The sequence below is a fragment of the Balaenoptera musculus genome, chromosome 16 (assembly GCF_009873245.2).
Source record: "Balaenoptera musculus isolate JJ_BM4_2016_0621 chromosome 16, mBalMus1.pri.v3, whole genome shotgun sequence".
Lineage (NCBI taxonomy): Eukaryota > Metazoa > Chordata > Mammalia > Artiodactyla > Balaenopteridae > Balaenoptera > Balaenoptera musculus.
The window spans coordinates 85,352,211-85,362,929 of NC_045800.1; the positions used below are offsets into that span (position 1 = coordinate 85,352,211).

Sequence of the window (10,719 nt, forward strand, 5' to 3'; positions counted from 1 at the left end):
GAAAATGAAACACGAGTAAAGCTCTGGAACTGGACCACAGAGGTGTTCCTCACCAACCGCTGGCCCTAAAGGCAGAGGGTGGCAAAGGTTCCCCCCTCCACCGGGGGACCAAGAAGAGCCCCATATGCTGTCACAGGCATAAAATTTCTTTCAGGTTTTGTGTTCAGTCTTAAAAATTAACTTGCATTTTACTCCATGACATTTGCTTTACTATAAAAATACTGTTTGAAATCACTTGCCAGTCAAATAACCCTTCCTCACCCCCTCCACACCAGGGCAGGCAGAGCCCCGTCTGGGAAGCTCACGGGTAGGTGAGCCAGGCACCAAGCTTCGAACACATTTCATTAGGTCCGTTTGGGGCATTTCCACAAATGAAGTAATTTTATTCACTCAGGTTGTAACTAAACGTTTCAGGAAACAATGATATCAATTTCAATGTATTGAAAAATAAATAGTAAACAGCATGTTTTTCAGTTTTTAAACAAGGAAATTAGTTAATTTTATTTACTAATAGAAATAAAAGAAGCCTCTAACCTAAAGTATAGCCTGATCGTTTACTTTCTCTAAAAGGAAACACAAATTGGATTTTTTTTTTTTTAACATAAAAAGGACAAGACCCACAGAAAGATACACTCCTCTACCTGCTGGCGCTACAGAGATTTCCCCGGTTACTGACTGATTTTGGTAGATCTGCATCACCACTGCAAGCCTGACGTCACAATCTGAGGCATTCAGCTACTCCTCGGCATCTCAGAAGCAGCCCCATCCCAGAGTAAAACTGCTCTCTGGCACTTTTGGCACTTTTTTCCCTCCAGAACATGAAGCCCTAAAAACCCACCACCTGGAAGAACACAAACGTGTCACAAATCTGTGGTTTTCTGACTGTTCCACAGTGAGGAGACAGTTGAGCAAGGGTGCTGTGGTCCCTGCCACCACCGATCCCACACAAGGCGCTGTCTCTATCACCAGCTCCCTGAAAGGCATGTGTGGATTTCACTGGCTGTTTTAATAGGTTTCAAGAGACATTCATGTTAAAATAGGTTCTAAGAGATGCTCGTGTTTTGTTTTAACATGGGCTCAAAAATGTGTGAAGATATACCTAGAATCACATCTCAAGGCATCATCAAAAAGAGATCTGTTAAAAAAAAAAAAAAAGAGATCTGTTCCAAAAAGTGTTAAAAGAGGAAGCCAGGCTTCTCTCACAGCTGTTTCTGGGGCCACATTTTTTCCCATTAACTGTTTAAAAGTCTGAATCAGGAGCAAGAATGGTCACGTATATATCCGTGTTTGCGTGCGTACACACAGAAGTACCTTTACGCTGACTCAAGGAAAAATAGGACATTTTGTGTCGCCCAAACATCTGCCCGCTACAGGCCTTGCAAGAGGGTTCACGCCCCCTGCAGATGGGCCAAGGGAAGCCTAGAAGGTTAGAAACAACCCCGACAGGTCTCCTGAGCGCTGTCATCACAGAGGTTCAGGCAGTTGGCTCACGTGTATGACAGCAAATACCACGCTCTGATCTCAACGTGAATCGCTCCCTAAAGAAAACAGAGCTATCGCTTGCTACACTCCTCATGGCATTTTGGCTGCGGATACGGTCTCAGGATGAAAAACTCCCATCAACAACTTTTCCTTTTTGGTCTACACAGCACCATAGTTAGTGGCATGTTTTTTTGTTGGTTGCTTTTAAATCTTAAGCAACCAGGTATAAGAATACAACCAAAGTGACTGATTTGAGGTTTTATAGGCAGAAGTCTCTCTCTTTTTTTTCTCAGATTTTTGCTCCTTAAAAAAAGGGGAAAAAGTATGAGGTTTCAAAGCTAAGAGTTACTCTGACCGTAGCTGGCCCTCCATCAAGGGACGGCTAACCATGACATTTCCTCTTTGTTCTTCTGTGCATTATCTCGTGGCAAAATTTCACTCTGGACGCCCAGATCGGAGGTGCCTTTTCATATTAGATATAAATTAATCCAAAGGTCTAGAGCTCTAAATTTCCAGAGTCATGACAAATGCTTAACTTACTTCAAAAATCTCTTGCATAAGTATCTCATCCCTCAGCTCAGACAAACGAGAAGGTCAAAGGCAAGAAAGGATACATACATTGGAGCACCTCCTATAATCCATATACACGCGCATTCTCTATACAGGTTCTACACGGTCAAAGGAGTTGTTTCAGCTAATATAGCCTCTAGTGTGGAGTTCGTGGGAACACAGCCCGTCGGGGCCCCACCAGCATCATACGAAACAGCAGTACTTCTTCCACCAGGACTTGGACAGGGTCTTCATCTTGTCCGGAGCCCTGCTCTTCGACTTCCTGGGCTGTTGCTGAGAGTCCGAGTACTGGATGCCGGCGACGATGGCTGCATCAAAGACCTCTTTGAGGTTCTTCTGAGTCAAGGCCGAGCACTCGATGTAGGAGGCGGCTTTGATCTCCTCGGCACACAACCTGGCCGCCTCCTCGGGCACGGGTTTCTCTTTGCATTTGTCCAGCTCGATGAGGACTTTGACGTCTTCTCTGAGATCCGACTGCGTCCCCACGAGGATGATGGGGGCTTTGGGACAGTGGCACCGAATCTCTGGCACCCATTTCTCGCTGACGTTCTGGAAGGAGGAGGGGCCCACGACACTGAAGCACAGGAGGAAGATGTCGGCGCTGGTGTAGCACAGAGGCCGGAGCTTGTCAAACTCATCCTGCAAGCGAGCCAAGCACCCAAACGTTATCTTTTACATCAGTTCTCATCAGCACAAAGACCGTTTGAACATTTTTCTGGAAAGGGTCTGGCAGGTAACAGAAAGCCCACGAGGGATGGAAGGAAGAGCCAGAGTCCTCGAAAGGCCCCTGCTGCCAAGTGGGGCAATGCTCCCAGCCCCCGGAAACCTGCCCGAGGTGCTCAACGTTTTCCTTGATGCTCTAGACCTACTTGCAATTTACCATAGAAAAGGTCCTTAAATTAGATGGATTTTCAAAATAAAATTTACTTTCTCTAGGCTTCAGCGCAGAGAAACTCAGACCCACTCCTTCAACTCTGGTACTTAAGTCAGGCTTTTAAAACGTACACAGTACCCACGCTGACCCTCGGGGCTCCACCCTGACCCCAGGGAACCCCAGTCTGTGAACCCAGCGCCTCTGTAAGGACCCATCCCTGCCCATCCTCACGGCAGCCATGAGCCATGCCTGTTCCATCCCATCTGCGCTGTGCACACCCAGGGCACACCCGGGGCACACGCGGTGCAGAATCATGGGAATCAGACACAGGTCTGGAGTTGAGGACCTGGACTTGGCCACTCTCATTAGGGACCCAGAGAACGTGTGCCTCTCAATGTCACATACAACACTGGTGAATACAGTCTCACATTTGCTGGATATAACACTTTCTTCTCGATTTATCTTTTTCTCCCTCCCTCCTTTTCTCTTACTTTCCCTCCCCTTCTTTTCTCTCCATGAATCCCAGAGGCCTCCACGCATGATGCTTTGGGAGGATAAAGAACCAGAGAAAGGGTGTACCCACCCAACTTCTAGGGATAGAGAACTGGATGGAACAAGTTAGAGTTGATTATATAAACCAACCACCCACCACACTGCTGAAGGCCGTGCCGCACTCACTCACTAACAGAGATGCATGTGGGACTCCAGGCACCACGCATCAGACACCAGACACCAGGGGATTCGGCTGGGGACAGACAGACATGGCCTCAGCCCTTGTAGGGACATCTGTCTCCAAGTCAGTGTTTCTTTATATCAAACACCCTAGAGTCCCCTGCAGCACCATATTTAGCTAACTGAAAGCTTTCACTCATCTCCTTTCTAGGAAAATATTTACATCATCTCATTTCTATTTAAAATTTCTGTATGTGGGTGCCAACCATCCTCAGGTGTAAGGTGACAAACAGATTCCCAGCAGCAAGGAAAAGGTAAACGTCACCCAGGTTTCTGCCGCTCAGTTGACACATATGATTATTTACGAACTATTATTTACGTGCATGTTATGTTGCATCTGTGGCCTTTTTCTAGGGATAAGGGAAGCCTGGATCTTTTTATTTGAGTTCACTTTCCTCATCTGAGGCTCCGTATTTCAGTTTGTGGGGCAACAACCAAGTAACAATATTAAAGTCAACCAATATTAAAGTCCTTCCTCAGGAAGGAATACGGCATCTCTCCGTGTCACTGCCACTTCTCCGACTTTTTAACAGAAGTTAAAAGGAAAGAAAGAAAAAAAAAAGACTTGGATTTCTTAGTGCCAACTTTGTGCTGAAAGAAGAAACACAGAAACCCATCCAGGTGGCCCACGGCCCAGCCACGAGGATCTTTTTGTGAAACATTCCCTCTGTTCTCAGAGGCCTGCAAGGAAGAAGCACAGGACGGAGGCGTTGCCCTCGTTGCTGGCAGTCATCGCACCTGCTGGGCCCTGGATCTGGGATTGCGTTACCAATAAAAAGAAAGGTGAGCACAGGCCCAGGCCTTGTGACCGGGCTTTGGCAATCTGGCTCCCAGACCTCGGGAGGTTCTGGCTGAGGGACTCGGGAAGCAAGGCAGAAATTAAACCCTGCTGACCAGAAATCTTAGCTATCTGCTGAAATAAATGCAGCACCCGTACATGTGATAAGGCCAACTGTAATGGACCCTCAAGGAAACATGTTCTGAGGCCCAGAGATGTGCCTGGGATGCAGGGCAGGGCGGGGCAGGGTGGGATTGACAGGCCGCTGGACAGCATTGCTAGTCAAGCTGCAGTCGGATTTCTTTTTTTTTTAAGTATAAAGATTTTCCCAAGTGCCTCATGGTTCAGAAGGCTGAAGAGTTTTCACCTGCTATTGGTCACTCTATTTCAGTCTGATCAATTTCACCTGGCATGAAATTGATCACAGTGAAATTTCCACAGCATTAAAAACTCCTTTTAACATCTTACATGCTCACTGAGCCCCCAACAAGAAAACCCCAAGGCACAAGAAGCGATTTCTAGTTATTTATCCAGCTCTCAGCTGCTATGTGAAACCTGCGTTTGGTCCCTAGGCGACGGCTACGGGTGCTCACATTCTCTGGGAGTTTGCAAAGGAGGTCGCTCGAGTCGCTGTGTCCTCAGGAAGCTACCATGACAACTGCCTGTGGGGGTGGGCGCAGTGCCACAGGCTGGGACAACACGAAGGAAATACGGCACGTGTCAAATCAAGTCCCTTAAAAGGTAATTTATCAGATCTGGAGTAGGGAGGGTAGGAAAGGACTACCACCTTGCCCAGCTTTGCTTATGGTCAAAGCAAATACTGATACTTGGGGAGAGGGAAAAAACTGACTTTATCTCACCAGCTGTGTATTTTTCACAAATAGTTTTTGAAGCTGGTTTTCTACAAATCTGTAGATGGTTGGCCTCATTCCTTACACAATTAGGCATACTTACTAATCAGGTAAGAAATACTGTGAATCTCAACAAAAAAACTGCTGGGAGGGCTTCCCTGGTGGCGCAGTGGTTAAGAATCCGCCTGCCAATGCAGGAGTCCCGGGTTCGAGCCCTGGTCCGGGAAGATCCCGCATGCCACGGAGCAACTAGGCCCGTGTGCCACAACTACTGAGCCTGCACTCTAGAGCCCGCGAGCCACAACTACTGAGCCCACCTGCCACAGCTACTGAAGCCCGCGCGCCTAGAGTCCGTGCTCTGCAACAAGAGAAGCCACCGCCATGAGAAGCCCGTGCACCGCAAGGGAGAGTAGCCCCTGCTCGCCGCAACTGGAGAAAGCCCACGTGCAGCAACGAAGACCCAACACAGCCAAAAATAAATAAATAAATAAAACAATAGATCTATGAAAACAAACACACAAAAACTGCTGGGAGATCAGAAGGATACTTTCCAAATAAACCAAAGCTTACCAACTTGCACCAAAACCTTTTCATTTCCTGAATTATGAACTTTTTTCATGAAAATATGTCTAAAATGATTCTCTTGATGCCTTGACTTTGAAACAGACCCTATTAAGGAAAAAATTAAACTCTTTCTTGATAATTCAGGATCATTTCTACACAGTGTTCCTGGTAAAAGACCTATTCCTCTTTCAAAATTGCTCCGAGATTTTCCTCCTGGGTCTAACCCATCCTGCCCCTTGAGCTGACTTTGCTGTCCTCCTCCTGTAACCTCACTGGTTTCTTTCACAAGTTCTACTGACAGGTAGACCGTAAGTCTGTTGAGGGGCAAGCCCATGACTTAAGTTTGCATCCCCCAGGAACCAGCACTCCATTTATTTATTGATCCATTCTACAAACCGTGAATAAGCCCCACTCTGTGCCAGCCACCGAGCAGGCATGAGGCAGGGAACCCCAGCCCAGGAAGCCGTGTCTGCCAGCAGAACCAACGCCTGACAGGTGAGCCAGCGGTGGACAGCTGCCTGCCCTGGGCTGCCTGCTCCTCCCTAAAGGGTCCCAGACAAGCGCACCCTTCGGTGTCTTGAGTTTTCCTGCCTTCTGTCTTATTCTCGGGCTGTTCAGCTGCCACATCTTGCTTCAGCGGGGAGGCCTCTGTTTATGGAGGCGCTACTCGACCCTCATTTTATTTTATTTTTTGGCCGTGCTGTGCGGCATGCGGGATCCTAGTTCCCCGACCAGGGATCGAACCCATGCTCCCCACGTTGGAAGCCCGGAGTCTCAACCACTGGACCTCCAGGGAAGTCCCGACCTTCATTTTAAGTATCAGAAAATCTGACCCGAGGTAGGAAAAACATTCTCACTTTATACAAAGCAATTAAGCTTTCATTATAAATAGCAGCAGGGCATCCAAAAAGATTACATATTAGAAGAGCCTGTATTCTTTGATTTTTCTTTTCCACAGGCAAGAAAATGCAGACCGGTTGGTTTTTTCTGCTCCCCATAAAAGGGGGAACTGGGAAGCCCCAGTGGAAGGGTAAGGACAGAGCAGAAGAGGCTTGGCTATGACGTGTGCCACTGTGGCCACCGCCAAACCAGCGTTCTGCTGGGGATCGAGGCTGCCCAGTCTCGTGTCACATCGAGGTTTGAAAAACAAAGGCCTGACTGAATTTGCTGTCCCAAGTGGGTGAGTAACTGAGAAGCCCTGGTTCGGAGGAGCCTCTTGGGGACACTGGAAAGCCAGCTTCTTCTTTAATGTATATGGTCGTGTGACACCTCAGAAGTGAAGTGGGCACTTTCACCTGCCAACAAAGTACCCCAGCGCTTTCTCAAGTGCTGGAGAGACTACATGCTTAGTAACTGTTACTTTGGCAAACTCAAGAGACGGCACCCTGGGCTCTCACAGAGCACGGTGAGAACTCAGTGACGTAAGCACCATTCAGGGGGACCGGGGTCCCTGGAGCTCTTCAGGGACACTCCAAAGGGGACCTCACACCGGGTCTTCACACCAGCTCCCTGGCTGTCTTGTCCAAGTGCCTGGCCAAGACAGGAATAAATGGTCGCGATTCGGAAGGATCAAGTCCTGGCTCATTCATTCCTCCAGCTCAGGACAGCCTGGGCCGCTCTATCTCTGCTTCAAGGGATGGGAGCAGCCCCAGCAAGTCCACCATGCTTAGGAAGGGAAACATTAACACTTACTGACATGAACTCCATCTTTTTCTTGGGTAAGTTTATTAAGTATTTGGCTTGTTGACCTTTAATAAAATGATCATAAGCTACGGCCAACTTACTTTGAGAAATGAGTACCATGCAACACTGATAATTTTTAATAAAAACCAGAAAGTAAATAAGATCAGACATTCCCAGAAGATAAGAACCGCTCTTGACCCTGTTTCCCCTGTCCTGCCCACACAGAGCCGGGCCAAACCCTGTTTTATTGGCACAGAGCTCTCTGCCCCTACCACCACCCTCTGCGAGGGGCCATACGTGGGGGTGGGGCTCTAGAATGGCCCAGCTGGGGCGGGGGGGGCAGTGAAGGGCTTTAAAAGGCCCTTTCCTCGCCCAGCACTGAGCAGCGATGTGATACTGACCTGTCCTGCAGTGTCACAGAGCTGGAGTCTCACGGGCCGCCCATCCACGGAAACCACAGCTTAAAAATAAGACCAAAAGGACTGTCAGGGGGGGTCTCTTTTAACCTTTTCCAGAAGAATAATAGTTTTAATTTGTATGACCATTCTCACTCCAAACCCTTCAGCTCCCATTCTGGGTCCCCAATGAATTCAAGACTTGCCTAAATCAAAGAGGCCCGTGAGGCATTTTTGCACCCAAACCTGCAGGGCGGGCAATTCGCTCAATGCCCCAGAGAAAGCAGGAGGCCAGAAGCTTTGATGGCACCCAGAAGGGCCTGCGCTTTTCTCCCAGCCCCAGAAGATTTATTTTCCTGTCACACTTGTTTCAAAAAACCCAAAAACAACACTGGGGGGTAAGTGGGAACCGACCTTGCAACTTTAAGTCAGGGGAAAATCTCACAAATAATTCTGTTTTCCCTTGGGAAACGTTTGGTGACTTTGGGGTTTATCATAGAAGTGTGGCTTGTTTTGAGAACACGTGCAAACACAGGCTGCCCGCATTGTCCTGCTTATAAAGGAGGGCACAGCTTATCTCTCCATGTCAGCTCAAAGAGCGGATTAAAAGAGAAAAGGAAAGGAAAGAAAACCATTCCCACCTTTCCACTGGGAAGGGGTATCTGGGGAGGGGCCTGCATCAGGGCGCTGCTCTGAGGTTTCTATTTGAATGAAGTACTCAGTTTTGTCTCAATACAACTCTCTAAACTGTTTATATATGTTTACACTACTCAGTTGGGAGGAGGAAAAAAAAAGGAAAAAAACAATATCGTTTAGGTGGGAAACCCAGTAGCACAGCACTGCTTTACCTAGGGTTGCCTTCCAGGTAGATAAAAGCAAGTCCTTGCCATCACGACTTTCCAAAAGATCGAGAAGCTTGTGTGTGTGTGTGTGTGTGCTTTAAAAAAAAAAAAACAGAGAAAGTGTTTCACCCTAGCTTCCGTGGATTTTAACTTCTTAAATTTCAAAAAGACTTGAAAAATCAAGAGTAAGGACTCCCTTATCTTGGTAGCTACCAAACCAAATGACATAGCACTGTACACATAAGAGCTTTCAGTAGCTTAAGGAGATACTGAAAAGATATAAGACTCAGAAACAGAGCCCATGGGGGCGGTGGAAGCGGGGGCAGGGGAAGCGATGGGGCTCGGAGGGAAGAAGCTGTGTTTACTCTCCAGGTTTAATCCAAACCTCGGCCTTCCCTAGTGCTTCTAGTGCCATTTCCACTAAATCCACTCTCTTTCCCCGTCTCCGCGGCTCTTTAAAGTGGAGATGCCCTCGGGAGGGGAGCCACCAACAGGAAAGGACGGACCCTCGGGCCACAGGTAATGGCACCTGCGCGTCACCTTCCGATCGAAACCCGGCAGCAGCGCCAGCAACGTCGACCTGACGCAACTTCTCTACCCAGGAAACTGACCAGGCCACCTGGGCGCGACCTGTTAGACCCCACCGTCTGCCCCTGAATGGCGAGGCGACCGCCGCTCCCCGCGCCCGGGTTAGGGCTCCCGGTGCCCAGGGCCCCGCGCCCCCCGCAGACCCCCGCCCCCGGCTCCGCTCACCTGAGAAGTTGTCGAAGGCGGTGGGGATGTACTCGGTGGGGTAGCCGTTGGTGGTGTAGCTCACCACCAGGCTGGTCTTGCCCACCGCGCCGTCGCCGACCAGCACGCACTTGACGCCGCGCCCCTCGGCGCCGCCCGCGCGCCCCCGGCCCCCCGGCGCCCCGGGCCCGCGCCCCCCACGCTCCCGGCGGGGCGGCACGGGCGGCGCCTCGCAGCGGCCCGGGAACGCGGGGTCCCCCTGCTGCGGGGGCATCGGCCCGCGCCCGCCGCGGGGGGAGCTGTCCCCGACCCGGGCGCGCGGTGCAGACAAAGGCGGCCGGGCGGCTCGGGCTGGATTCCGGCTCGCGCGGCGCCGGCTCCGCTCCGCGGCCGAGGACTGCGGGCCGAGCGGCGCGGGGCTCCGCGCTGTCTCCTCCCGCTTCCCGGCGGCCAGGCGCGCTGGGGGCGGGCGCGGGGAGGAGGCGGGGCGGCCGTTCGTTCTCCGCGCCGGGCCCACAGCGCCCCCGCCTGCGCGCCGCGCTCTGCGCTCGAGCCTGAGCCGGGCGCGCGGGGGGCGGGACCGCGGCCGCGGGCGGGGGACCCAGACAGCCGCCGGGGGGCCCCCGGACGCCCGATTGGGGCGGCGCCGCGGAGCCGGGCCGGCCGAGGGCAGCTCCTCCCGGCGCCGACACTGACGCCACCGCCTAGAGGCCCGCGGTCCCGCCTCCTGCGCCCACGCGGCCGGCGGCCAGGCTCTTCCCGGCCCCGCGCCCCTCGCCCCCTTCTCCACGCGGTCCCTGCCTCCTCGGCCACAGCGCTGCACCCGAGGGGGGCAGTGAAATGCGTGGGGGACAGTCGTCGGAAGGAGGCTGAATTAACAGCCAACTTTTAGTTTAAGGTCTAGCCGCTGCCCGTCGTGTGGTTTTTCTTCTTCCAAAGTAATGTATTCTATCATTTGGGAGCAAAAGAACGTCAGGTCCTTTGTTAATGCTCGTGTGACTTTCTCTCTGGCGTGCCCTGAACCAGCAAATGTCTTTATAGCCCCAGTTCCTTCATTTGCTTAAATGTAATGAGGTGACGTTAATATTATCGGGGGGTGGGGGGTGGGGATAGGGGGGATCCGTTTATCTGTGACTCCTTCCTCCTACGTCTAGTCAGCAATCCATCCGGAAAGACAGGGAAGCCTTTCTGGGCCTAGTCCGGACACAAAGGCTCC

The 10,719-nt window shown here is 51.0% G+C and overlaps 1 protein-coding gene across 1 annotated transcript; it reads right to left on the minus strand.

Annotated features, from left to right (window-relative positions):
* Positions 1-362: 362 nt before the first annotated feature.
* Positions 363-10,014, minus strand: RHOU (ras homolog family member U). Its single transcript, XM_036829406.1, has 3 exons — positions 9,525-10,014; positions 7,936-7,994; positions 363-2,691 (listed from the first exon to the last, which is right to left on the minus strand). Exons 1-3 carry the CDS (start codon positions 9,775-9,777, stop codon positions 2,236-2,238), a joined length of 768 nt encoding a protein of 255 aa, XP_036685301.1. The 5' UTR covers positions 9,778-10,014; the 3' UTR covers positions 363-2,235.
* Positions 10,015-10,719: the final 705 nt, after the last annotated feature.

Bases quoted from the DNA above. Each gene is read 5' to 3' on its own strand.
- RHOU (XM_036829406.1), bottom strand. From the start codon at position 9,777: ATGCCCCCGCAGCAGGGGGACCCCGCGTTCCCGGGCCGCTGCGAGGCG. The intron at 7,995-9,524 runs GTGAGCGGAGCC...CTTATTTTTAAG, and splicing joins CGCCTTCGACAACTTCTCAG to CTGTGGTTTCCGTGGATGGG. The intron at 2,692-7,935 runs GTCAGTATCACA...GCTCGCTTGCAG, and splicing joins TCTGTGACACTGCAGGACAG to GATGAGTTTGACAAGCTCCG.